This window comes from Camelus bactrianus, chromosome 32, assembly GCF_048773025.1.
Source record: "Camelus bactrianus isolate YW-2024 breed Bactrian camel chromosome 32, ASM4877302v1, whole genome shotgun sequence".
Lineage (NCBI taxonomy): Eukaryota > Metazoa > Chordata > Mammalia > Artiodactyla > Camelidae > Camelus > Camelus bactrianus.
This window is the reverse complement of record NC_133570.1, coordinates 23,711,461-23,737,635: the sequence shown is the minus strand read 5'-3', so window position 1 is coordinate 23,737,635 and position 26,175 is coordinate 23,711,461. Positions and strand designations below refer to the sequence as shown.

At 63.9% G+C, this 26,175-nt stretch overlaps 3 protein-coding genes and 1 non-coding gene across 7 annotated transcripts; 1 reads left to right on the top strand and 3 right to left on the bottom strand.

Moving 5' to 3' along the window:
* Positions 1-303: 303 nt before the first annotated feature.
* On the top strand, positions 304-3,140 carry CCDC188 (coiled-coil domain containing 188). Its single transcript, XM_045518061.2, has 9 exons — positions 304-837; positions 1,026-1,133; positions 1,293-1,397; positions 1,486-1,542; positions 1,649-1,708; positions 1,831-1,895; positions 2,070-2,127; positions 2,263-2,312; positions 2,403-3,140. The coding sequence occupies exons 1-9, from the start codon at positions 304-306 to the stop codon at positions 2,587-2,589; spliced, it is 1,224 nt and encodes a 407-aa protein (XP_045374017.2). The 3' UTR covers positions 2,590-3,140.
* Positions 3,141-3,265: 125 nt separating this feature from the next.
* ZDHHC8 (zDHHC palmitoyltransferase 8) lies at positions 3,266-18,234 on the bottom strand. Of its 4 annotated transcripts, none has more exons than XM_074356206.1 (11): positions 17,457-18,234; positions 11,165-11,286; positions 10,912-10,985; positions 10,580-10,752; positions 10,304-10,406; positions 9,804-9,895; positions 9,569-9,710; positions 9,208-9,328; positions 9,025-9,134; positions 6,855-7,855; positions 3,266-4,252 (listed from the first exon to the last, which is right to left on the bottom strand). In XM_074356206.1, the coding sequence occupies exons 1-11, from the start codon at positions 17,558-17,560 to the stop codon at positions 4,027-4,029; spliced, it is 2,268 nt and encodes a 755-aa protein (XP_074212307.1). In that variant the 5' UTR covers positions 17,561-18,234; the 3' UTR covers positions 3,266-4,026. The 4 variants fall into 4 exon arrangements, with proteins under 4 accessions (XP_074212307.1, XP_074212305.1, XP_074212308.1 ...); XM_074356204.1 differs by having other exon boundaries at positions 10,828-10,985; positions 17,457-18,229; XM_074356207.1 differs by lacking the exon at positions 17,457-18,234 and adding an exon at positions 17,269-17,396 and having other exon boundaries at positions 10,828-10,985.
* Positions 18,235-20,289: 2,055 nt separating this feature from the next.
* RANBP1 (RAN binding protein 1) lies at positions 20,290-26,089 on the bottom strand. Its single transcript, XM_074356203.1, has 6 exons — positions 25,901-26,089; positions 24,729-24,865; positions 23,112-23,269; positions 21,757-21,885; positions 21,163-21,228; positions 20,290-20,700 (listed from the first exon to the last, which is right to left on the bottom strand). Exons 1-6 carry the CDS (start codon positions 25,913-25,915, stop codon positions 20,585-20,587), a joined length of 621 nt encoding a protein of 206 aa, XP_074212304.1. The 5' UTR covers positions 25,916-26,089; the 3' UTR covers positions 20,290-20,584.
* On the bottom strand, positions 20,994-21,118 carry LOC123617420 (small nucleolar RNA SNORA77). Its single transcript, XR_006725544.1, has one exon. It is a non-coding gene; the product is annotated as a small nucleolar RNA SNORA77 (small nucleolar RNA).
* Positions 26,090-26,175: the final 86 nt, after the last annotated feature.

Here is a 26,175-nt window from a genome sequence, read left to right as displayed (position 1 = left end):
TGACTGATTCTGTTTTCACCACGTGTCTGAGTGACCGGCTGAGGCGGGTATGATAAGGAAGACGCAGAGGGCTGACAGCTGGGGCCGCTTCAGGAGCAGGGACCTGGTGGGAAGGGCCCTGCCAGCCCTGGCTCTGGCCACAACCCCAGCCCATTATGACCTCCCTGGCCATGCCCAGGCCTTTGTGACAGGTCCCCTGAGGTACCTGTGAGCCATGACACCCAGAGGGCCCTCAGTAAGAGGGTGGCAGGTTGGGCCAGGCCAAAGCCTGGACCTGGGCTCAGGAAGGGGTCACAGGGAGGTATGGAGGGGCCAAAAACCCTGGGACCCTGTGGCCACTCCCACCCCCAGTGCCCCCAACCCCCAGCTTCGAGCAGCCATGGAGGATGCCTGGACCCACCTTGCCAGGGCTTTGTAAGGTGGCCCTGCCTGGTGCCTCTCAGCTCCACCCACTCGATCGAGTCTGCCAGGCCTTTCCCAGCCCCAGGGGCAGGGGCGGGGGGACCCAGGGTGGCTGGTGAGGTACCTGGGAGCTATATCCCAAGCGAAGAGGGAGAGAGGCAGCGGCAGAGGCCGAGAGACCCAGCAGGGCCGAGACAGGGATGTGTAGACACCGGGCTGGGGTGGGGCTGGCCGCTGCACTTGGGCCGGGAGCAGGGGACATCCAGGCAGGGGGCAGGGCCCAGCTCAGGGCCCAGACCCTGCCCGTGCCCGCCCCTGCCGCCGGGGTCAGGTGCCCCGTCCTCGCCCAGGGCAGCCCCCTCCCAGCTCCAGAGCATGCCCCTGGGGCCTGCAGAGCAGTCCTTCCTCCAGCTGGAGCAGGAGAACCAGAATCTGGTGAGTGTGGCGCCCGCTGCAGCTACAGGGCCAGCATGCGCTCAGCACCTGGCTGTGGCCCAGCTCTCAGCGGCTCCCAGCCCTGCCAGGCCACGCCCTCTCCCCTCTGCCCCTGGCCCCTATGCCTCAGCCTCCCACCTGAGAGGCAGCTGTGACGGGTGGTCCCATCTCTCTGCCCCCACCCACAGAAAAGGCAGAACCAGGACCTTCGGGAGCAGCTTGGGGCCCTCCTGGGGCCAGGTCAGCAGTTCCTACCCCTGTGCCGGGAGCACTCCAGCTGCACGGCCCTGGCCTGGGTAAGTGTGTGGTGGGGGCCTGGCCCTGGTGGGACCACAGGTGGCTGCCAGCAGTGACCCTGTGACTCCATGCACTACACCCCCACTCCCACTTCCAAGCAGTCCATGACCATGAATGCTGCTGATGGCCTTGGGGCTGACCCAGGGGCGCCTCTGCAGCCCCCTGAGGCGGCCAGCGCCCGGCCCCCAGAGGACAGGGCCCCTTTGCAGCTGCTGCAGCAGGAGCTATGCCGGGGAGAAGAGTCTTTCGTGCAGCAGTCCCAGGTGAGCCCTAGGAGCCAGGCCGGGCGGGCGGGGAGGGAGGCGCTGACCACCTGCTGGCCCTGCCTGTGCCCACACTGTGCACCCCCAGAATGAGCTGCAGCAGATCCGACTGTCCTTTGAGAGGAAGAAGATGGCCATCACCGAGGTGCCCACCTGCAGGGTGGGAGGGGCGCCAGGGTCCCACCTGCTGAGGTACTTTCATTTCGGGTCCTGCTCCTTGGGGCATGACCCAGTCTCCCCCCTCCCACCAGGTGTGGGACGGCGTGGCCGAGGTGCATATGGCCCTGAACAACCAGGCCACCGGGCTCCTGGTAGGTCCCCAAAGGGTGACACCCAGAGGAGGGGAGGGCAGGGACTGGGCGGGGTGGTGAGGGGCAGGGGAGGGGCAGGGCAGTGGAGATGGTGCACCTGCTTTACCTTCTCTGCCCTCCAGAACCTCAAGAAGGACATTCGGGGTGTGCTGGACCAGATGGAGGACATCCAGCTGGAGATTATGGGGTGATGTGGATGGAGGGACTGGGGGGCACCCTGAGCCCAGGCGGAGGAAGCTGTCTTGGTCAGGATGGGGTGGGCCAATCCCTGACCCCTCCCCAGTTCTACTGCACCGGGCCAGGTGGTGCCAGGCTGAGGGGGGTGATGCATGTGGCACTGACTGCATGGATCCCCACCCAGGGAGCAGGCCCAATGCCGCACCCAGGCCAGGAAGGAGCAGCAAATGGCATGCATAGGGGTAAGCCCCTCTCCCGGTCTGGCCCCACCCTGGACGCCCCACTTGGAGGAGAGCGAGGCCAGGAGACCACAGTTACCTGGGCGCTGGAGGGTTGGGGGGGCAAGACCTCCCTCTGACCCCGCCCCTCTCCCGCAGAAGGCACCACTGCAGCTGGGATGCTCCGAGGGCCTCAAAGGCCAGCTCTGGTAGGTGGCCATGTGAGCACCCGGGCAGAGCCCAGTCCCCAGGGACAGTCCCTACGGGTGCCCCCGCCCCCTGACCACCACCGCCCGCAGGCTGCTGGCCCTGAGGCTGCTGCTGGGCGCCCTGCTGGCCTGCACCGCCGCCTACGTGTACGTGGTGGACCCCGCGCCCTTCGAGGGGCTGGTGCCGCCCCTGCTCAGCCGCGCCGCCGTCTGGAAGCTCCGGGCCCTGCTGGGCCCGTTCCTGCGCCTCGAGGTGGATGACTTCCTGCCCTTCTAGGCCGGAGGCCCAACGGCCCCAGTGAGGAGGAGGCCAGGCAGTCAGTGCTGCCCCTGGTGCCCAGCAGCCACTCTGGCCCCTGCCCATGGCACTGCCACGCACTGTCCCTGCCAGGAGCCTTGGAGAAGGATGGAGGCAGGGTCTGTCATGAGGGCTGGGCCTGTGGTGGACATATAGTCATGACACACATGGCCTGTGAGCTTGTTTCCATGGAAATGGGGTGGGGCAAGGGCCTTTGCCACCTTCTGAGGCCAATCTTGCCGTGGGGGTCCCTCAGAGTGGCGCCCCTGCCTCATCCCCCATGCTCCAGCCTCCCGGCCCACGGCAGCCTCTCCAGAGGAAGTCCCCAGCCCTTCCCAGAGGGGCTCTGAGGGTGTGCAGGGGGTGCTCCACTAAAAGTAGGACAGGATTCTTCAGGCCTCACCCCTGGGGCCGACCCAACCAGCAGACCACAGGGATCAGGGTCTCAGCCCTGGCTCTGCTGACCCAGTGGCCTCATACCCCTCACATAACCCTGTTCCTATCTGGCTGACCACCCTACCCTCCCCACACCTGCCCAGTCACCACCATGACCCCTGTTCCTGTTCCCTCCCCAACCCAGGGTCCCTGTCCTGTGCAGGCTCCTGGCACTGCCCAAGGCTCAAAAGACGGGGGAGCACATTTGTGGACAGAGTCGTAGAGATAAACACCAAAGGTTTTATTTAGTGCATGAAAGTGGGGTGGGGGGTACCTTTTCGAACAATAGAGAACCGCTGTGTGGCTGCTCACCCCCAAGTGGGAGAAACAGAGCCCCCACCCAGGCAGCAGGGCGGCCGGGGCCCCACCCCTCCCCTGGAGGTGGCCCTGCCCAGCTGTCTGGGGACGGCAGGGCTGTGGGCAGCCAGGCCCTCTGAGCTCTCCAGGTGCGACAGCATCTCCGAGTGGAGTCAAGACCGCCCGGGCGGGGCCAGGGCAGAGCATGAGCAGAACCGCGCTGGACGGCGGGGTCACCCCGCCCTGGCCAGGCCCCTGCGGCCCACCTGGTGGGGGCTCCAGGAGGTTAAGGCATCTGTCCGTGTGCTGGGTGAGGGGAGAGGGGAGCGCACTGATCTGCAGGGGCACCTGAGGCCCCTACTCGGCCCACCCACAGAGCCCAGGCTCCCTGGGGAGGAAGTGGCATGTAAAGTGCTCGGTCAGGCAGGGAGGTTGGGGATGAGGCACCTGGGAAGGCCGTGCTGGTCCCAGCAGCCCAGGGGCCTTTGCCTGGGGCGTTGGAATCTCTGCAGCAGGTGGGGACTTCCTGAGGTGGGAGGGCACAGGGTCACGGGCCCTGGTGGGCTCGGGGTCAGACAAGGTGCGGCTGGTGGAGAGGGGACCCCAGCCCACATCCCAGGGTCCGTGGCAGCCTGCCTCCTGGGCTGTCCTTCTGGGCTGGGCTGTCCTGAGCCCTGGAGGGGCCTACTTGGTGTCCCGCTCAGGCCCCGAGAGGCTGGGGAAAAGGCTGGAGGCAGCCGAGTGCAGGCGGCACACAGCCCCGCGGTAGGGCGCCCCAGCAGCCGGGCTCCAGGAGGCCCGCAGCGCTGGGCGGTCCTCAGGGAGGCCGAGGTGGCACAGGTGCAGGCCGGGGGGCGCCCGGGGCTGGCCACGCCGCCCCCATCCACGGCTGCAGGTGCCGGTCCACCCCCTGCGGTTGCAGCGTCCCGTGAGAAAGAAGCAGAAAGTGGAGGTCAGCAAGGCAGGACCACCCCCACTGGGCACCCAGGCCCGCGCACCTCCCACATGGCTCTGGGAAGCTGTGTGCTCCTGTTGCCTCCGCCCCAGGGGCCGCAGCTACAGGACGTGGCGGCGGCCCCACAGGGCCTCCAGCCAGCGGGCACTCCTTACTCCCGGAGCCCCGGGGGCCCCTGAGGCTGCTGCAGCCCCAGCCGCTCTCCAAACAGCCTGTCACTGCCAGGGATGACGCAGACCCAGGGGAGCCTCACGCCTGTCAGCCAAAGACCAGCCGGCCAGCCCCCACCTCCCCGGCCTCCAACTCGGCATAAGTCAGCGGCCTCTCCCGGAGCTGGACCCGCTCTTCCCCCCACCAGGCCAGGGGCTCAAGGAAAGGATCAAAATGACTCTTTTTCTTTTTTTAATAAAATTATAGATATATAGATGTAGATATAAAAACATAAAACAGACACAACGCAAGCGGACGCTGCCGTGTGCTTACTCGCGGGTCCCTGGCGCCAGACAAAACGCCGACCCTCCCGAATGTGCTTCCCACATGGGCGCGGAGGCTCCAGCGGGGCCTGGACGCTGCGTGCCTTGGGTGGGGGTCTTCTGGGCCCCCTGTGGCTGCTCCCCCGGCCCCCAGCGCCTCCCACAAGAGCATAAAGCAGAGGTTAAGGCTTCAATTAAAGCGAGTTTCCCGGCAGTGGGAGCAGCGGGGCCTGAGCGTTAACACATGGGACGCAGCAGGGCAGCTCAGCGCACAGACACGGGGACACGCCCACCAGCTGGGCCAGACGAGACACATGGAGCCAGGACCCCACCCACAGCTGGCTGCCCGTTTGCCCACGGTCCCTCAAAACCCAGAGCTGGGCCTGGACTCCCCGCAGAAGAGAAGGCCTTGCCAAGCCACAAGCTTCCAGAGGGTTAGGAGCAGCCGGGCAGCAGGGTCCTCGGTCTGGGAGGACCCATCTGTAAGGGAAATGGGTGGGCACTGGCCTGGTGACAATCTCAGGGGCACAGGTGCAGTCCAGCCCCCATGCTGGCCCCGCCCGTGGGGCCAGCACATAGATCCTGCAGCCTCATGGCCCTTGTCTGGGCTGTGCCCTGGTGAGCAGATGGGTGGGTGGCCGGGCCGAGGACGAGGGATAGGCTCGTGGAGGCGTGGTTCTCTCTCCCGCCGATGCGTCCACACCAAGCCTGGGCCTCCTCTCCCGGGGCAGAGAAGTTGGGAGGGGGGCAGCCGCTGGGGCTTCCTGGCTCCCATGGTGCCACGGCGACGAGTGGCAGTCAGTCCTCACACCGAGATCTCGTACGTGGTCCCACCCACGCCGGATACTTTCTTAACGAGCGTGTGCCGGGCGGGGCTGGCGGAGGGCCCCGGGGGGCCGGTGGCAGGGCCCAAGCGGGCCAGGCCCGGGGACTGCCCATTAAGCTTACTTGGGGGGGTCTTCAGCTGAGGGTGGTCCCTGCATCAAAATAAGCAGACACACGCACGCACACGGTGAACACGGGACCACGGCAGGACAGAGGCCAGCAGAGGCAATGGACAGAGGACACAGACACAGATGGAGCCCTGGGCAGCCCCTGCATCTGAGCGCAAAAGCTCTCACATGGAGCTGCGTCGGGGCGCAGAGCCTGCAGGGGAAGGGTCCTGCTGTCACAGGACAGAGAGACACCACGATGGCCTCCCAAGCCACTGGGTCACTCCCACTGGACTGGCACAGGCCACACAATACAGGGAGGTCAGGGGGACGCTGGCCAGATGAGATCCTGGACCCTGCCCTGTCCGGGTGCCCCGAGCTTTGGAGCCCAGAGGTGACTAGGTGGCCTCCTCCCTGCTCCCTCCTAGGAAAACGAGGGGCTGCCCTTCTGCCCCCCAGCCTATCCAGCACTGACCAATGGTGTGGTTGACACTGCTGCCCAAACATTCATGTGGGCAGGAGCCCCTCCCTCCTTTGGCTGCCTCTTGGCTGGCACCCTCTTGACCTGCACCCACAACACCAACCTCCTGGCCAACCCATCCCTTGCTCCCAGCAGCTGGCTGACGCCTGGTGATGCCCAGCATGGGGCTGGCACACAGCAGGTGCTCAGCTCTTGTATTTGGACCTGACCCTGACAAGCAAGCAGCCCGCACCCACCTCTGGGGCCTGGGACCTGCCTGCCCACTCCGAGCCTCAGCTTTCCCATCTCTGAGCAGGGAAGCCCTTGCTTCCTGGGGCTGTGTGCACCCAGGGTGGCATGTTTTCTGTGGGGTGACATCCCCCTGACTCAGCCTTCTGGATGGGGCCAGTGGCACCAGGGTCTCCCACACACTGGGTCTGTGCAGTGGGGGCAGAATGTGGGGCACTGGGCTCAAGATTCAATCCTTCTGTCCCCGGTCCCAGACCTGCTGGGGGACCCTGGAACTGGGCAGCCCTCACATAGGCCACCAGAAGCCTTCAAGGTGGGTGAGGCCCTCCCCGCTAGGCAGCCACAGGCCTCCCGGGCAACCCACATGAGCTTGGCCAAGAGGTCCTGCAGGCGGCCAGAGAGCTGCCCTGTGCCAGGAAGCCAACTGCCACCCCAGCACCCACCTCTGCATGGCCAGTGAGGGCGGCGGTTCCGGGAGGTCCGTGTGGATGAAGGCGACGGCTTTGGGGCCCCCGTAGGAGGGCGAGCGAGGAGTGCCGGGAGGGGACGGAGGGACCTGGCGTGCGGGCGACCTGTGCGAGCCACTGGGGGGCCGGGTCCCTGGGGCACTGCTGTTAGTCAGGTCGGCCTGCAGGGAGGAGGAGGAGGTCCGTGGCGCCCGGCTCACGGCACTGGACAGTGAGGACAGTGAGGCCTGTAGCGCCGGGTTGCGGGCACCTCCGAAGCCGGGCCCGGCCACCAGGTCATCCCTGGAGCCGTAGCGCAGCGCCGGGCCGCGGGGGCCCTCGGACAGCACGCTGGCCTGCTGCAGGCTGTAGGAGCTGGGCGCATCGTAGACGCCCGAGTCTCCGAAGAGTGAGTCGGCCTGAGAGCGCAGCAGCCTCTCGCGCTCCTCCCTGTCCTTGCGCTCCTGGATGGAGGCCATGATGGTCCTGGACAGGTTGTCGTAGCGCACGGGCGAGGGCTCCCGCGGCCGGGGACCCAGCACAGGGCTGAAGCTGCGGGGTGGGGGCCGCGGGGGGTCACCCACCGCCCCTGCATGCAGGTAGGGAGCACGGTAGCCAGCCACACCCGCCGAGGGGTGGGCCGGGCACGTGTGGCCCCCAGGCGAGCCAGGGTTCAGCAGGCTGTCATAGGACAGGCTGCCGTTGCGGTTGGGCAGCGCATGGGAGGGGAAGATGCTGCGGTGGGGCGTGGGGGGCCCACCCTCGGAGCGCAGGGGCTGCAGGGCCATGTGATCCCCACCCCGCCGGCTTGCAGCCTTGAGGCTCAGGGAGCGCAAGGCACCCGAGAAGGTGTCAGTGGCGCTGAGTGGTGGGGACGGTGGGTAGGCCGCATGCAGGCCACTGGGCGGGTAGTCAGGAAGGTCCAGGCTGGGCTCAGATGCAAAGTCCAGGCTGTGGATGCTGTCCTCCCCCAGAGTCAGGGAGTCAGGGCCTGTGACCTGCAGGGAGAGAGGGTGATGTCCACCTCTGCCCACCAGCCATGCCCTGCCTGGTCACCAAGTGCCTTGTGCCCACTTGGAGGTGGCAGTCCTGGTAGCATCAAAGGTAGCAGCAGGTGCAACTGAGTTGTTCCCAGAAGCTCTCTGTCCCCTGCCCACTACGGAAGGAAGTGGGGACAGGGTGGAGGGGAGAAGGGCTCCAGTATCTCCCCAGGGAAGGCTGCACATGTGACCCTGCTGCACTCCCCAGGTGAGAAGCGGGTGCAGGGTCAGCCTGGGGAGCAGGACCTGGAGGAGACTTGATAACTCCACAGCGACCCAGGGCCCTCCCCCAGACACCCCACAGCTGAGGGGCAGGGCGGGCAGTGCAAGGCCAGAGCTGGCTGCTGCAGACACCAGGGTGGTACCCTCGGAGACTACCCAGCTTGGGCCTGGGCTGGGACAAGAGCCTGCGGAACCTCAAAACCCAGAAGAGGCGTGTTTGGGGGCAAATATAACCTCAAGGCACTTGGCCAACGAGCTGGACCCTTCGTAAGACACAGGACAATCCCAGGAAGGGGGCAACCACCTAAAGATCCCCTTTCCCCAGAAGGGCCACCACACACTGGCCAGGGAGGCCCAGAGTGACTGCCTGGACCAGTGGGCCCCAGAGGCAGGGTCAGGCAGGACACTGGTCGGGGTGGAGGGGGCGTCCCTGGGGGATATGGGCTGGTCTAGGAGTGCCATCCCAGCCACGGCCCTGCCCTTGGGTGGCCTTGAAGGAGGCAGGCAGCCCGGGAACCTCGGGCTCTGGGTCCCTGCTCAGGCTGCCCACTGCTCCGCGTGCTTCCTCAAACAATCTCAGATTCCTCTGAAGCTTCCACGCCGGCGTATGCAGTGACTAATGGTGGAATTCCAGGCACCCAGGCACACAAGACTCCTGGGGGCAGAGGCAACGCTGGCCAAGGGCAGTGTGGGGGGGTCCAGGACTCTGTGCCAGCCCCTCCCTGGACACCCTGCCCTGCCCTGCCCTGCTCCACCGCCCCCAGCTGGGATGCCCGCACCCTCTGTGACCCAGGCGGGGCCCTCGGGGTGAGGCCTGGGGGTGGGGCTCTGGAGCCTCCGAGGGCGGGGTCTCAAGAAGGACCTCCTCGGGGGCGGGACCTCGGGGCGGGGCGGGGCCTCCTCACCTGCTCGCCCGGCCCACAGAAGGGCGCCTTGGGACCCGTGGGAAAGGCGGGCCGGAACTTGTACATGGCGGGTGTCGGGGGGCTGGTCCTCTGCGCCGACAGGGCGCTCTCTGGAGGAGACGGACCACAGTCAAGCTGGGATCAGTCCGCGCCCCGCCCTCCGTTCGGCCGCCCCCACCTCACCAGCACTGCCCGGGCGTGGGGTCTGCAGGTCGCTGGCAAACGTGCCGGCCTCTGCCTTGGGGGGCAGCGGTGGCCCCAGGTCCAGCGGCTTCTCATCCAGCCGGTCCAGGCTGCCCTTGGACTGGGAGGGGGCGTGGTCAGTGGTGGATAGGGTGCAGGCCAGGGGTGGGGCTTAACCGGGACTCCTTCCCGGGGTGTGGACCCTCCCACAGAATCCACCCAGCCCTCCCAACTTCGTCCAGGCCCCCTGACTTTGGGCTGCTTCCCACCCCCACAGTCTGACCCTCTCCCATCCCAGGCCCCACCCCCGCCCCACCCCAGGTCCACCCGCCCCCCACCCCGGTCCCACCCCGGGCCCCACCTTGCTGCGGCCCAGGCCGGCCTTTAGCCCGTTGTCGCTCAGCTTGACCTTGAGAGGTGCCGCTCGCTCCAGGAGCTCCGGCCGAAGGAAAGGCGGCTTCAGGCGGGCGGCGAGCGGCAGGCGGGGCGGCTCTACCACATACCTGCACCAGCGGCAGAGTGGTCAGTTGATCAGGCTGAGGATCCATGGCTGACCCCCACCCCAGCAGAGGCCCCTCCACCCCCCCAGGCCTCACCGGGGTGCCAGGGGGCTGCACAGCACGTGCTCCACGTTCCCGTAGCAGCCACGGGTGAAGGGGTTCACTCCCCCACGGAACTTCCCGGTCACCTGTGGACAGCGAACCCCTCAGCCAGCCTAGCCACTCTGGGTCCAGGCCAAGGAGTGCATGGAGACAGGCCGGGCCAGCCCAGGGGTGCCCCCACCCAGGTCACCAGGGCCAGCCCCTGTGTGTGGCTATGGAATTTCTGGGCTCTCATTCCCTAGTGACTACAGTGTCCACAGGTGGGAGTGAGCAGGATACAGGGCAGTCCAGATCCCACATCCCAAACCACCCCCAGGGGCTGCAGGGCCAGAGCTTCCCACCACAGCTGCCCAGGCCACACTGGCTCAGAGCCCCCATGGCCTTGCCCTGACCCACCCCCAGCCCCTGTGCAGCCCTGCTCTTCCCTCAGCTCACCTGGGACCCTCTCATGCCCATCCCCATCCCCACCCTGAACAGCCCCACCAGGTCTGCACCTGCTCATTTGTGGTTCGACCCCGAGTGACCAGCACCACGTGGAAGCCGGTGAGGCCAATGACAGGGATGAAGAAGAGACCAGCCACACACATGACGGCCATGCTGGCCTGTTAAGGCCAACGGCCAGGGGTGAAGACACAGAGCAGGTGCCTGTGGACAAACCACCCACCCCTCCCCACCACCCATTCCGGGAGGAAGCCTGCTCCCCAGGGACTCTGAGCCTCGAGACCCCCGAGAGGTGTCCCCTCACGGCCCCGTGGTCAGGCCAAGGATACGTGATGGTGGTGTGTGCGGCACCGAGACCCTCCGCGTGGTGCAGCACGTAGACCAGGCCGAAGGCGACCACGCCCACCATGTGTGCGCTGAGTGACAGCAGAAACAGGAAGAAGTAGCGGTAGTTGCGGCGGCCGATGCAGTTGTTGACCCAGGGGCAATGGTGGTCGAAGTCCTGGGCAGGAGCAGCGGGTCAGGGCACACGGTGGGCAGGGAGGAGGGCTGGGGCGGGGGTGGGAGGGGTGGTCACCTCTACACAGTTGTCGCAGACGCTGCAGTGGGAGCAGCGCGGCGGGCGGTAGAAGTGGCAGGTGGCGCACCACTTCATACGGACCTGGATGCCCCGCACATCCACGTTCTTGTACAGCGGGGCCCGGAAGTCGTCCTCCTTATCCTCGTCCTCGTCCGCTGTGGGCCAGGACGGGGTGGAGCGGCAGGAGAGTGACTTCCCTGGCAGAGCCTCTCCCCAGCCAGCCCGCCCACTGGGGCCCTCTACCCCTACCCCCACCCCCGCCAGGCTCTCCCAAGTCAGCCACTCACACTCTAGCAGAAGTGAGCTGCTAAGCTGCTCCGGCCCAGGGCCTTACCTCGGGGGAAGACGCCGGGGTCCATGAAGGTGGCCATGCTGAAGTTGGCCAGGACGAAGAGGAAGAGGATGCCATTGTAGACAGGAACAGCTGGGGACACAGCTCGTGTCAGCCACGGGCACCTGTGTCAGACAGCAGGGCAGAGCTGGGTCTGGGGTGTGGCGGGTGTGTGGGGAGGATTCTCAGGGCAGAGGAATTAGGCGTGGCCACACATGTGCAGGCAGAGCTTCAAGGCTACCACTGTGCTCAGAGCGGCAGTCAGGAGGCCACTGTTGCCACAGGCCGACTGGGAGACCTCTAATCATCAGGGCTGTGCACAGGCTCCCTGTGTGCCAGCTCTGGTCCCAGCACCCCCAAGTACTTGTTAGGAACACAACTCCCAGATGAGGAAACTGAGGCTCAGAGAGGCCCACAGGCTGGGTTACACCATTTAGGAGGGGTGGCCAGAGCCTAGCCACAACCTCCCGCCCTGGCTGGCATCTTCCCTGGGTCCCCTGCCTTGAGGGGTATAGACTAGGTGGGGAGCCCAGGACAGGAAAGGAGGCTACTCTGCCCATGTGCTGTGAGGGATGGAAGCCAGTGACCCGCCAGGCAGCTCAGGCCTGCCTTGGGCCCCACCCAGATCTGCCCCAGCTCAGCAGGGCCCCTTCTCCAGGGAGACTGTGCAGTGTGTGTGGGGAGCCACAGTCAGAGGTCCGCAAGCACGTGGGACCTATTCTTCCCTGAGGGGTGCTGTCTCAGGGTCTGGGCCTTGGGTGTATCCCCCCACCCGGCTGGCCCCTTCTTTTTAGTTTGTCTCCACATGGCAGGGCAGAATAGCTGGAAACTGAAAGCAGGGCACCCCTACCCCTTTGCCATCTCCCACCACTTGGCTCCAAGCTGCCCCCTGTTCCAGGAAGCCTTCCTAGCCTTCCCTTTGGCTCCCTGAAAAGGTCTTGCACACCTCCCTGCTGGATGCTCTGGCAGAGGGAGTGTCTTCCTCAGCCCTGGCAGGACCTGGCCAGAGTCCCCCCATGGAGACCCACCAGGTCTGGCACATGGCCTGGGGCTCCTGCCCCAACTCTACAGTGTGTCCCTGAGTCAACCCACCTGGGTACCATGAAGTCTCTCTGGCCTCAGTTCCTCATCTCCCATGGCCGTGTGACAAGCAGGGGCACCCTCCCCACACTCAGGCCCTCTGTGGAGGTGGGGGGCCGGTGGGGATCCCCACAGCAGCCTCGACCACAAGAATGGGGCATTGCAGCCACCAGCGGGGTGAGTGGTGCCCGTGGCCCTCCCTGCCGCCCAGCACACGCTGGCCACACTGGCGCACCCACGCCCGCCTTGGCCAGGAGCCAGCCCCGCCGCCCCAGCAACCACCCCCATGGCAGCAGAACTTCTCTATTTTTAGTGGAAACGAGAGGCTATTTAAAGATTCCGCTTCCCACGGCAGTGCTCTCGCAGGCTGGGAGCCGTGATTATCCCTTCCTCTGCTCTAGGACCCATCATGAGGTGGATGCACAGCCTGAGGACACGGGTTCCCTCTGCCAGGAGGGCCTTCCTCTGCCACCCCTTGCCCAGGTGGCCCGGAGCAGACACCTTCCACACCCCCCATCCCTGCATGCTGGAGCCTGGCATACAGACAGCACTCAATGCGCGTTTGGGGCCTCTGACCCAATGCCATTTGGCAGGATGACTGTGGGTCCCTGAGGCACGGTCTACCTAAGAAGAGGGAGGAGACACAGGCCCAGGTGCTAGTGGGGACAGGTGAGAGAGCCAGGTATGCCCAGAACTGGGGAGAGGTGGGGCATCACAGACCTCACCCAGTGGTGCAGGCCAGCTCCCCACATGCCTTCTGGAGAGGGCTGGCCACATGGTCTGTGCAAAAGTAAAACGTGGCTCTCAGGCACCTGCACTGTCACACGCGGTGGAGCCAGCCTGCTCCCGGAGAGGAAGGGGCTGAGGGGACCCAGGGTGCCGGGCAGCCGAGAATGGACAGATGTGCTGAAACCAGGTGCATCCCCATTTCACAGACAGGGAGCAGGTGTCTGAGGGCTTGTCACCCAGGGTCTTGGGGGTAAGTCTACATCTGAGCTGGGGTTCAACCGTCATGTAGGCAGGCAGGGACTGAACCCCAGCCCCACGCTGACCAGAGCTCCCATCAGACCTGGCGGTCCACAGTGCATTGTCCTTCCCGAGCCTCAATGACTCCCCAGACTGCATGAGAGGGACAGCAGCCCTGAGTGACATGCCTGGGGTGAGGGATAGGCAAAGGGGCAACGCTTACAGTGAAGCGCTGGGTGGCCTCCGTCCTGGTGGGCACCAGCTACCCGCTGCGTGCTTGGGCAGCATGTACCCGGGGAGCGCAGGGTGGGCTTAGCCAGTGTTGGGCAGGCTTGGAGGGGGCTTGGGTTCTCTGACTGGGACATGAGCCCCTGCGCCCTTCACTCACCGCCTCCAGTCTCCTAGGCTTGACTCAGACCCAGGATCAGACACTTCCACGCATCCTGTCCCCGCTCCTCCCTCAGGTGGCCTCCTCCCACCACCCGACCCCACTGCCCAGGCCCGCACTGTGCCCTACCAGTGACTGGCTCACCAGCCAACGCCGCCCAGGCCCAGAAACGGCAAGTAGAGGAGAAATGAACGAGCACACACGGGCACATGGTCACACACAAATCCACATGAAAGTGCAGGGCCCCAGGCAAACACACGTGTGCAGTGCACCAGCACGCACACACGATGCTCCAGGCACACGTGTGTGGCTACATGTTCACCTACTGCACAAGCGTGCATACACATGACCACACACGTGCACATGATCACACAGACGGCACGTGTGCCGTTGTGTCAACATGTAAGACACGTGTGAGAACACTGTGTGTACAGATACCCACACGCAGGCGCAAGTGGCATGCCTGCACCCTCATTCACACGCACACAGGTGCAGACACGTCCTCCGCCCACAGACCCCCACGCCCCGACCTCTCTGGACTTCTCTCTGCTCTCTGGCCCTGGCGGGCGTGAGGCTGTGCGGACAAGCCTGGCAGGCAACGCTGCCCAGCCCACCTTTCTAACCACAGGGATGACACTCCACGTCCCCCAGGCAACCGTGTGCCCCAGGCTCACCCTGCCAGGCAGGGATCCTACATCATCTGCTGGCTGCAGCCACACTGTGGGCCCAGGGCAGGCCTGGGAGCGGCCCAGCTCCAAGGCTCCAAGCCCTTCCCCCGGCCAGCCCCCACCCCCAAGCATCAGGGCCACACGCCTGTGCTGTGGCCCCACCTGGGCTGAGGCTCCAAGTCGGGGGGGGGAGGTGGGGTTCTGCAGGGCAGCACGCGGCCGAGGCTAAACGCGCAATGGAAAATTTTAACTCAGACATTTTCATTTAAATCAGGTCCTTCATTAAGGCTGGTTAGTGAAGCTCACACATGGGGCACACAGGATTAGAGGGTCTTCAGCCACTCTGCCCTGGTCTGGCCAGGCAGGGCCTCTGGCCACATGTACCCACCAGCCAATCCCTACAGACACATGAGCAGGTAAGGAAACAAGCTCAGGGGGCCAGGGTCACCAGGCCCTATGAAGCAAGTTCCAGTCCTGTGTGGTCCCTGCCAGTAGCGCCATCTACCTGGCTCTGTGCTGGACCCCTCACCGTCCCAGGCTGTGCCTTGCGGCCTGACTGGGCCTCCAAGTGTGGGGAGAGTTCAGGCCCATCCTGGGGACCCACAGTGACAACCCAGAGGTCAGCCCACTGTCCCTGGAGAGAGACAAGGCAGCCCAGTGCGGCCGCGGGTGTTGGTATCCTGCCAAGCAGCCCTGGTTCTCTGAAGTTCACAGGCTGTTCTGCAGAGTGGATCCAGGAAGAGAAAGGGCAGGGGCAGAGACCTGGCCTGGGGGTTCTCATCCCTCCCAGCACCTGACCCAGCATGGCACTGAGCGAGTGCGAAGGCTTTCTGGGGTCCAAGGAGACAGGACCACACCAAGAACCCAGGAAGGCTTCCTGGAGGAGGAGGGCCACTGGGAACCTGGCCTGTGGCATGCTGCCCATCCTCAGAGGTGACACCCCCACCTCCAGGCATCCTTTCTGCACCCCAGCCTCTCCTGGTGACATATCTGAATGTCCTGCTGGTCCTGACCCCTCAGCGAGCTGGCCCGAGGGAGGGGTCCTTTGCCCTCTAGACTTGGGCTCCCCACCCTGAAGGAGCTGCTGCCTGTGTGGACCTGCCCTGAAGGGGGCAACTCATGTTTACTGAGTGTAGAGAGGGGGCCAGGGGCCACTTGGAGTCCGGCGAAGTTCCAGGGAGCAGAGAAGAAGCCCTGAGGGGCCCTTAGGGCAGGGTAGGGCAGGCCGTCAGCCTGAGCCCAGAACCAGGGCAGAGGTGTGTGTGCCAGCCAGGGTAACAAGAGGCCTGTCCCAGGAAGGGACTGCCTGGCCCTGCTTGCCCAGAATCACCTGCAGTGGTGGCGTCAATGGGCCTAGGCTGCCTGGCAGAGCCCCTGCTCAGAAACCCAGCTTCCTCAGAGGAGGCAGCACAGCCGGGCTGCGGGCAGGCCTGGCTCCCCGGTGGCCATGTGGCCACAAAGTATGGTCTTAGGGTGCAGGGAGCCTGGCCCCAGGGCACGAGCAAGGGTCCCTTGGCTGGATGACTGCTGCACTGGCACTCCCATCTTCCAAATGAACACGCAGCACCTTCTCTCAGGCGAGACGCAGGGAGCACCTGTGCTGGCCTGAGGGAAACCTGCACCTCTCAGCATCGGTGTCACTGGGCTCAGAGCTCCAGCGTGAGGACAGAGGGCGTAAGGACCCTCTGAAATCACAGGAAGGCTCACAGCAAGTACCCTTCAGGGGGCCCGGGTGTGCTTAGGAGAGGAGGTGGGCAGGCTCTCTGGGGTGGGGTTGATTTCAATTTCCTGTTAAACTTTTTCCCTGCGTTTCACAAGTTCTCAATAGAGAACGTGTATTACTTTTAAAGTCAGGGGGACAAACACTAAATTGCACTTGGGAAGTCAGAAACCAGGACCAGCAAGTGGAGGCCAGGCTGCCCGGAAGCAGTGCCAAGACTCCCTGAGACCCCTGCTTAGGCCCTGGGGCCAGCGTAGGCCCCTCCAGAAGCCCCAGTGGGACACGTGTCCTCTCGCTGTCCTGCCTGAGCTGCCCACAGCCCCACAGCCGGCAGCACATGAGTGGAAGAACACGTCTGCTCACGGAAGCCAGAAATAGGCCCGTCCACACAGGCCTTTTTTAAACACACTCTTGGCAGCCTGTGGTGCCCACCCAGCCCAGCCTCCAGGTAGGGGCTTGCCTGCCCCCGTGGGCACCCAGTGTGGCCCCGCCACCTCCCACCCGCGCCCTCGCTGAGGCCCACTCCTGCTCACCCCTGCCCCCGGCTCCCGCAGGCTGGGGGGTTGACCTGCCTCAGAACAAACGCCCCACTGGCTACAGGCCCCCAGGAGGGCCAGAGTGGTTGTTGCTCTGGTCACCGGGCTGTGTCCCAACCTGGGCTGTGGACGGGGGTGGTGGCAGATCTGTGTGACTGAAGCCTAGGCCCCTGACCCCTCCCTGAGCCCTAGGAGCCTGGGGCAGGGGGGCACGACCACAGAGAGGGAGCTGTGTCGTCAGCATCTGCTCTGGGCTGAAAGCCAGCCTGAGCCACAGGTGAAGCAGCTAAGGCTGCCCAGCCGAGACCACCTGCCCTCGACTTCAAGTGTCCAGCACCCACCACAGCCGGTGTCCCTGGTGTGGCCTCACCTGGTCCCTCCAGCTGCGACCACTGAGCCTTCCTGAGAAGGAGGTCAAGGAAAAGCAGAGGGCACTGCCAGGCCAGCGTCGGCGGTGACTGTGGAGCAGGCACGTGGCAGGCGGGCCAGGCCACACCTACGTGGGAACAACTTGACTCTGGCCTGGGGCCGGGCAGCCGGGAGGGCACCCAAGAGCCACCCACCTTCATCACAAGGAGGGCTGGTGGCAGTGGCTCTGGGCAGCCTGTGGGGAGGGCAGGTCCGCAGCCACACCCTGGGCAGCCCCTGCACACACTCCCCTGCCTGGCCTGGCATCTCACACCCAGGGCCGGCCTGGCACACGCATGAGGTGCCCGCTGGACACCAGTGTCCTCACTCCCAGGACTCACCTGTCCCTGGCACCCCAGGATGGGCATGTGGCGACGTCAGCCTCGGCTTAGGGTGGGGGCTCTCATCGCCGCAGCCCCGGTGCCCACAACCCCTCCCAGCCTGCCAGCCCCGGCCGGTTCCTGCCAGGCTGTGTCCACCGCTGGACACAGCCCTGCCCCTTCTGGCCCCAGAGACGCGTCCAACTCACGTGAACACGAAGAACAGGGTGCTGGAGCCAACCAGTAGCGCAGCCGCCGTGGCCACCGGGATGTACTTGGCGGGTTTGAGGCGCGTCCCGGGGCTGCGGGGCATCCTGGGCGCCGCGCCGCCGCATCCCTCCCTGGGGCCGGGCGGGCGGGGCCGACTGGACAGGCAGGACCGGGCGGCAGCAGCGGCAGCGGAGGAAATCCCACCCCACGGGCGGTGGCGGCGACGGCGTGCTGATGTCAGTGCGCCCCTTAAGGTGGACCGGCGGCGGGGACCGTGGGGCCAGGCGGGGGCCCCTCGCGACTGCCGCCCATCCCGCCCCGCCGTCCCCAGTGCTCAGGGTGGAGCTGGCCCAGGACACCCGCCGGGGCAGGGCCTCGCCTCGCAGCCCCAGCTAGCCAAGTGCCAGGACCCTCTGAAGCCACTCAGCCACAGCACACCTGAGGCCTTGCCCCTTGGGTGGACACAGGGTGAACACCAGGCCCCGTCCCCAGTCCGCAGATCCTGGCACTTTGGCACGCAGGTCCTCTTCTGGGCTCTGCTTGCATAGAACTTTCCCTAAACACCTCAGAGTGGGTCCCTGGGGACAGGCTGACACCCTCGCCTGGGAGCTCTTTGAGCCCCCTGGCACAGTGACACTGCAGGGCGCCTTGGTTGTTTACCCCCTGCCCACTGGGCACTCAGCTGGACCAAGAGGCCAGCAGGCAACGTAAGGAGGGTGGGGGCCCAGGGTGCAGGCTTAGGAGGGTGAGGGTGGGAGCCTCAGCCTCCCAGGACAGGCTGGAGAGCCCTTCGGGAAGCGCCAGGCACCCTGCCTCTGCCTGGGATAGGCCCGCGGGCAGGCCCACCTCCTGCAGGAAATCCCACCCACCAGCGCCACCACTGCTGTCGCTTAAGGTGGACCAGTGAGCGGCCTCGCAGTGCTGGGCAGATGGCGGGCAGCCTGCTGGCCTCTATGCAGCAGTCGAGCCTCTGGGAGTTTGGGACCTGGGCATGTCGCAGCCTCCACAGTGAGGACACACCCCCAGGGCCCTCCGCTCTGAAACCAAGACCCACCAGGGCATCCACCTGGGGCCCTCACCCTCCCTGGCCCTGGTGCTCCTTGGCCTGGAGGCCCCTCTTTGCCTGGACTTGGGCCTCTGAAGCCCCAGCCCAGCAGGCAGGGCCACGAGCTGTTAGAAACAGTGGTGGGCTCCCACTCCAGGAGGCCCAGGGCTGAGGTGAGCAGGGAGCAGACTCCACCTGGAGCAGACACCTCCCACTCTGCCTCAGCCTCTGGGGGCCTTGGGGTATGACACATTGCAGCCCCACCCCAGGCCTGGCCCTTGCAGTCCCTGCCGACTGGGCAGAAGGGTCTCAGGTGGTGAGGAACGAGCGTAGCCATGGCCCAGGCGTCCTCTCCCAAGCACGGCAGAAAGCTTGCCCAAGCTACAGGCCAGAGGACTGACCTGGAATGGAATGGCCATTCCCCCCACCATACCCATACCATCGCCCATGTCACCAGACGTCTGCCTGAACACATGTTGGCTGGGGGATCAGAGGGTCCCACGGTGTCCCCGTTCATCCTGGTTATCACCTTTTCATGCATCCTGGTCATAGCACAGCTGTCTCTTAGCCATCCTGAGGGGCCATCCCCACCCAGGGTTTCCCCCTTGGACACATGTCCTCACCCAAGAGAAGGGATCAGGTTCACTTCCCTTCTCTTTACAGCAGGTGGGATCTCACTAGTATTTGAGCCCAAAGCAGGCAGACATTCAACATCCTTTCTGTGTCTGCAGGGGTCTGACTGCCCTTCCCTGGAGGACCAGACCCTGGACCAGCCTCTCCCATTGATGCACCGCGATGGGGTCCAACTCTAGCTCCTAGGGATGGGGAGCTGGGAAAGCTTCAGCGTCCCTCCCTGGGTGGGAAGGACCACCACAGGCACCCAAAAGTGAGGAAGGGAGGCCTGGGGCTGCCAGGGCAGGGGCAAGTGAGGCCTGCAGTTTGGCTTTTAAAACAAGGGTGGTTTCCTATGGGGTGAGTCTGCCAGAGACCAAGGATGGGAGGTTTGAACTGGATGTGGCCGCAGGGAGGATAGGACAGGCCGGCCACAACGCACAGCCTCTGGGAGGTGCAATGGCAAAGCCACCAGGGAGGAACAGCCACTCCAGGGTCAGGTCCTGGCATGCTCTCCAACCCGTGGGGGCTCCTCCCAGCCTGGGATGTTCCCCAGACACAGGCCACCACAGGGATGACTGTGTATTTGGAGCCCACAGCACACTGAAAACCTCTCCTCTTAGGATGACCCACTTTACAAGGCAAACCTGAATGGCACTAACCCATTTGCATTCTCGAAAACATTCCTTACTGAGAGCTACCACAGGTGTCCACAATTCCAGGGGGTGGGCCAGGAGCGAGAAGACAGGTGTCCAAAGACAGCAGTGGGGTATCCGAAGAAGTCTGTGGAGCCCAGTGACAGGCCAGGTGCGTATGCTGTGGGATTGGCTTTTCCCTCCACGGGGACTGAGGGCTGACCAAAGACAGCCTGGCTGGAGCCTGGAGACCCACGTGGCCTCCCCATGCCACAGCCAAGGTGGTCTGGTGGGCTTCCCTTCTCTCCCTTGGCCAGGAAAAAGCCGGCCGGCTCCTGGCCACGGGGAAGGGCCAGGCTGTTTACGCCTCCAGAGGACAGCACTGGCCTCCCAGGCCCACCTGCCCCCCAGCACCGGCTCAGACACCGCGGCCCATGGCCGACAGCAGCCTGGAGGCCATGGTAGAGCGAGTGACAGCAGAGCCAGCAGGAACCCACAGTCCCGGGACGGGGCCGGCGCACACACGCTCCTGCCTCCACGCAGGTTTCAAATGTGTTTATTCACTACTTTTGATGACTATAAATAAGTGTTTCCACCATGGAAAAGAAAGTCAGCGCAGCACGTTCTCATGACCGGGGAATGAACTTTCTGAAGTCCTCAATAGGGCAAAAACTTAGGAAAAAAACAACCTGAATGTTGGAAGTCAGTTCTTTATATAAAGTCCCTTGTAAAAAACAAAACAGAATAAAAACGAACTGAAAAGAAGGGGTAGGGAAAAATTAAAAAAAGAAAGAGGGAAGAGATGCGGAGAAAGGAAACACAGAGCTCCTTGGACTCATTGCTCCTCCCCGGCCCCCTCCTTGGCCGTGCCCTCCGGCTCCACGCGTTCCTTCACCGTAAGAGCATCCAGCTTCTCAGCCACCGACTCGGCACTGTCATTCCTGGCCGATCCTGCCGAGACACAGGGATGTGTGAGGAGCAGAGAAGCACTGCTAGGCCCAGCCCATCGCCGCGTGCCTCCAGGGCCACCAGGTGGACACTTGCTCACGTCCAGCGCCACCAGGGTGCTCGGCAACCGCCACGGGGCCCCAAGTGAGCAGGTGACCACGAGGGCCTCTTGAAGCCCCTTCAGCCTCTGGGGGCTCCAGGCAGACCCCGTGACTTGATTGCCAGGCCGAGGGCCGCGAGGCCAGGCCAGCGAGCACATACTCGGGGCCTGACTCGCCCCCCCCCCCCCACAAAGCACCCATGTACCAGGGTGGCTGCATTGCCCTTGACAGGTCAAAGTGGTCACAGCACCCTGGACATTCCTATGGCAGACGGAAAAAGCACCCGCCCGGGGCCACGGCCGGGTGCAGAGTGAGTCTGCAGAGCCCCATCGGCACCCTCCCCGCCCCACGGGCGCCCAAGCACCTTTCTTTTCTCTCTCTTCAATCTCTTTCCTACATTCTTCAAACTTCGTTTTGAATTTCTGTGCATCTGCAGAAAGAAGAGAAGCTCCCTAAGAGCCCTGAGCAGTGAAGAGTATGCATCCTGCCGGGTCTGAAGCTCCAAGATTCACAAGGCCTGTCCCACGGCCACGCCGACCACAGGGGAGCTGGACCACTTCCCTCTGACCCTGCAGCAGCCTGGACAGAGCAACATGGGGCAGGGGACCAGGCCCCTCTAGGTATCCTGCCCTCCAGGCCCTACACACAGAGCAAGGTCCATTCAGCATCTGATGGTCAGCTACTGGGTGCTGGGCCCCAGCAGAGGAGAGGTCAGGGTGGGGAGAGCCCCTGCTGGCAACCAGGTGATGGTAAGGGGACACGCCCTGCTCATGGGCTCAGAGTCTGGGCACGTAGATTCCTTCCCCGAGGGGCCACCAGACAGCAGAGCAAGGAGAGGCCCCTACTGCTTCCCAGTGGCTGTCAATTCTCCCTGGAAAGCAACGGTGCTGGTGTTTGCAGCCAAAGCGGTGTGTTGTAGGAGGCAGCAGCCGCCAGGCTGGCCTGAGACCCCACTTACTCTCAGCGTTAAGGAAGCGGATGGCCAGAAGCTCCTGCTTAGGGCACTCGTCTGCGAAGTCTGCGTGGGTGTTCCAGACCCAGGCGCGGTCGCTACCTGCGTTTGGCTTCAGCTCCATCATCGGCGTGACTGGAGGAAGAAGTCCCATGAGGACGATTTGGCTACAAAGCCAGCCTACTCACCCCAACCACTGAAGGCCCTTCTTGGGGCAAAACAGGACTGGTTTGGGGTCTGGATTTCACGCCAACTTCATGTTCACTTAAAATCAGGACTGTCCTAAATCTGGGAAAATGGTGGCCCGCTCCCTGACTATGAAGACACCTCAGCAAGGGTCTCCAATCCCAACTCATCCAAGGGCTTCAATGCCAAACCCCTGCCCAAGCCGCCCCCAGGCCCAGGGAAGACATGGGCCACAAGGCCTAGCGGGCCCAGCCCTTCCTGTGAAGAGCACCCATCCCGTGGCTGTGTCCCTGTGTGTCCACACCATCAGGGACCTGCCCACAGAAGGCGGGGCGCAGCAGAGGCAGAAGGTGGGAAATGGGGCCATCACCCAGGAGGGCACATGGTCAGACCAAGGCAACAACTCAGCCTTGCACTATTCACAGATACCACAGAGAACAAGGACACCAGGAGTGGACACCAAGAGCCTGTGACAAGCTTGTACATCACAAAAGATAGAGCCATGGCCAGGAGCAAGCACAGCTGCCCACCTGCACTGGCCCCACAGACCCGAGAGGGCCAAGCTCCCAGCAGAACAAAAGCACCCAAGGGCCACGCAGGCTGGGCGGGGCAGGTAGACGGCAGAGCTGCTAGAGGAAAGCCGGCCAGGGTGGGACGTGGAGTCAGAGCATGAAGGTGGAGGAGAGTGGTGCAGGGATGGCCATTCCTGCTAGGGCCATTCTGCCCCATCACCCTCTGGGGCCATCCCTCGGGCCCCTACCAGCAGTCAGCCCATGTGCCCAGACGAGGGGCCCTTCCCCACCAGACATGCATCCCCTCCAGAAATGCAGGCACCGCCCCGGGTCAGGAATGGAGCCCAGGATGCGCCTGCTTCTGGACACACACTCAGCACCGCAGAGCAGCCCACACGGCGGGGAACTCAACTGCTACATCTTCCCCAGCCAAGCCTTGGGTGACTCTGTGGATCCCCCACGCTATGCCCAGGGCTGACCTCTCAGTCCTGTCCCAGGGCCTCCGCTGGCCACTGCCCACCCCCATGCTGTTTCACGGGCAGCTGAGGATGAGGCGGCCTTCCCCCACCTCCTTGCCCTTCCCTGTCCTCCCCCAGGGGCCCCATGGGGACAGGACAAGGGAGGGTGGGAAGGCGCCCCGTGCACAGCAGCCCCATCACCTACTGTAGTGGTTGGCGCAGATCTTGAGAGTCTTGTCCCTCCGCATGAGGAGGCGGATGGTCCCCTTCTCCTTGTGCTTCAGGAGCTTGACATCGCCTGTGCCGCGCTCCTTCCATTCTGGGAGGTCGTTCTCCGAGGCAAACCGGAACAGCTTCGCCCGCCTGCAGGGAAAGCCACGAGCAGGAGCTGACGCCACAGGAGGGGACACACGATGCTGGTTTTCCAAGCAGACGCCCTCCCTGTTCTTTTTACTCCAACCACTACAACTCGTCACCAGAAGAGCAAGATGGCCAAACTCCGAGTTTTTACTTCACTATAATTGAGTAAAAAACCTTTCTACAGTCGCACTTTCTAACAGGAAGACCCAACTTCCTAGCAGCGCCCACCGTGTTCCCAGCCAAGGCTGCCACTGCGGTGCAGGGGCTCCCTGGTGTTCCTGGGGCTATAGGGGCAGCACGGAGGCCAAGGAGCCCTGCACAAGCCACCCCTGCCCTGAGCAGCACCAGGGGGCGCCCGGCAGTCCTGTCCTGAGGGCTCACCCCAACCACACCCACTGCCTGCTTCATGCAGGACCCCAGCTCCACCGGTCCCTTTTGTGCAGAAGACTCTGCTCTCTGTCCCAAACTCAGTTCTGTTAAGGGAGATGCATCCCCATGAAAGCGCCCCGGCCCCATTGCCATGGCCCCCCTGCCAGCTCCACTTCCCCCAAGACGCCGGGAGGTGCAGCATTTCTGGGCGGAACGGACCAAGAGAACCAGTGGCTTCAGGGAGCTGCCCAGCAAACTCTGAGACCCAAGGAACATGCACCCCTCTCCTTGCCCAGGCCCCAGGGAGTGGTGGGTAGCTCCTCCCTCCCTTAGAGGGAGGGGCTACAGTGCTGGCGATTCCTGCTGCTTCCTCCTCCTCCCCACAGCAAAGCACTCAAACCTTCACCTGGTGTCTTGGACAGAATCTGACAGGAGGGGGAGAGTCTGCACCCTGCCCCATTTCCACTAACTCGTAACTACACTGGCGTCTCCTGTCTCTGTCAGTGTGGCACTGCACCTTACCACCAACATCTGGATGCACAGCTTGTACAAGCACTGCTTTGAAGTGACAGCACTGAGGCCTCTTGCCAAAAACACCAAGAAGCATGTAAGGTTTTTAGAAAGTAACTTTCATAACTGCAGCACAACCCGCATTCACTTGTAATTCCAGATGTTGTATGCATCAAAAATACTGTGAGAAATTCATAAACTTCAGGGTGCCCCCACTTTAAAGGAAAAGAAAAGGACAGCGATGACAGTAAAGATCCCTGCTCAATCAGCGGCAGGAGACTGTGGGAATCTTAAGAGGCGGGTGGCAAGGACAGAGGCCTGGAAAAATATCCCTCACGAACACAGCAGTGGTGACAGGACACTGGGGAACGCCTGTGCCCTCCCCAGGACGGGCCTCAGGGCAGCAGGGGCACCCGTGAGTTTCTAAGTGAGGGGATTCTAACAGCTGCCTTCATTGCTGGGGGGACTGGTCACCACTAGACCCTCGGTGTGGTTGAAGGTCAAGCTGAGAGCTTGACACCCATAAAAAAAACTAAGGCCTCACACCAAAGGTACCTGCTTCCAGAGACGCCAGCTTGCTTACATTTTGAAAAGCTCCTCTTCGTCTTCTTCCAATGTTTTAATTTCTTGCTCAGGGAGAGAGACTATTGGTTCAAACTGGGGGTCGTGGTTGGACTCGTCAGCATTCTCAGTGGAGGTGTCGTGGTCCTCGTGGGTGTCCTGTGGAGAAGGATGGAGACGTGACCCTGCTGGTTGAGTCAGAGCTTCTGGTGCCTGCAGTGGGCATCCCCACTAGACCGGGCCTCACTTCAAAGCTAGGGGTTGAAAAAGGGTCCCGAGCCAAGGAAGCCTGCAGTGAGACCCTGACTCTGACACCCTTGCCCAGATACAACTAACACACCTGGGCAGGTTGCCTGGGCTCCCTAAACTCTCAGTGCCAGGGAAAAACCACCTCTTCTGTAAGATGTGGGTGATGATCCTGCCAAGTGCAGATTAAGGACACTGACATGGAAGAGGGCTCGAGGGGTGCGTTACCCTCAAAGCAAAAGCAACCCTTTGAGTTTTTACTGGTTGAGAAAATCTGTGCTTTTGCTTAGAAGATTAGAAAAGTTTCCACGGACTGCTAGTGTTTTCACAGAATTCACAATTCTGCCAACAATTTTATCTCGGTTGAGAAAACTACATTTACACGTCAAAATAACCAGCACAGATTAGAACCACAGGATTCACATCCAGTACAGAGGACTAACTGAGGCGCACAAAGGATCGTGTTTTACGTTGCCTCACAGAGCACGTGGCTTGGCGAGCCACAGACCCGGAGAGTAAGATGCCCAAGTCTTCGCTCCCGGGCTCAGCCCAGAAATGCTGGCCTTCGCCGGCCCCTCGGCCGGACCTCACCGGGCCGCGCGGCCACCCCCGGAGCCCCCGCCGCCACAGGGATGCGCGCGAGGACGGAGACAGGTGGCGTTTCGCAGACCAACACAGGATGAATGGGCCCTGCACGGGCCGCGGGCGCGGTCTCGGTGCGGGGCCCACAGGGGCCGAGAGGGAGGCCGGCAGCCCGCCCGCGACCCGGCGGCAAAGAGAGAGAGCGAGGCCAGACCGCCCCCAAGGTCACGCAGCCCCGCTCCCGAACCCGCAGGCCGGCGGGGGTTGGTGGCGGCGCGGGCTGCCCACGTGGCCGCCGGTAGCGGTCCCCTCCCGCCCGGCCCCCGCCCCGTCCCACCCGGCCCGGCCCGGCCCGGCCCGGCCCACCTTGGCGGCCGCCATGAGCGCGGCGGCGGCGGCGGCTCGGCTGGCTCGGTCGTCGCTGGCTCCGCGGCCTCTCGGCGGCTGGTCGCAGCTCCTTCCTCCGCGTCTGGCGCCGGCACCTCCCGCCCGCTCGCTCGCTCGCTCGCTCGCTCTTCCCTCCGCCCCGCGACCCGAACCCCGACCCCTGACCCCGGCGGCGGGAAACACGACGCGATTCAAAACCAGCGCAGCTTTATTGGCTCAGGAGGCGGACACTCTCATTGTCCAGCCCGCCCCGC

Excerpts from the sequence above, each read along its gene's own strand:
- CCDC188 (XM_045518061.2), top strand. The coding sequence starts at position 304 with ATGGAGGGGCCAAAAACCCTGGGACCCTGTGGCCACTCCCACCCCCAG. Across the intron at positions 1,398-1,485 it reads CTTTCGTGCAGCAGTCCCAG|AATGAGCTGCAGCAGATCCG; the intron begins GTGAGCCCTAGG and ends GTGCACCCCCAG. Across the intron at positions 1,709-1,830 it reads ACCAGGCCACCGGGCTCCTG|AACCTCAAGAAGGACATTCG; the intron begins GTAGGTCCCCAA and ends TCTGCCCTCCAG.
- ZDHHC8 (XM_074356204.1), bottom strand. The coding sequence starts at position 17,560 with ATGCCCCGCAGCCCCGGGACGCGCCTCAAACCCGCCAAGTACATCCCG. Across the intron at positions 10,753-10,827 it reads TCTGCGACAACTGTGTAGAG|GACTTCGACCACCATTGCCC; the intron begins GTGACCACCCCT and ends GCTCCTGCCCAG. Across the intron at positions 7,856-9,024 it reads TCTGTGGGCCGGGCGAGCAG|GTCACAGGCCCTGACTCCCT; the intron begins GTGAGGAGGCCC and ends CTCTCCCTGCAG.
- RANBP1 (XM_074356203.1), bottom strand. Across the intron at positions 21,886-23,111 it reads GATCTGCGCCAACCACTACA|TCACGCCGATGATGGAGCTG; the intron begins GTAGGTGATGGG and ends TTCTTCCTCCAG. Across the intron at positions 20,701-21,162 it reads TGAAGAGAGAGAAAAGAAAG|GATCGGCCAGGAATGACAGT; the intron begins GTGCTTGGGCGC and ends GTGTCTCGGCAG.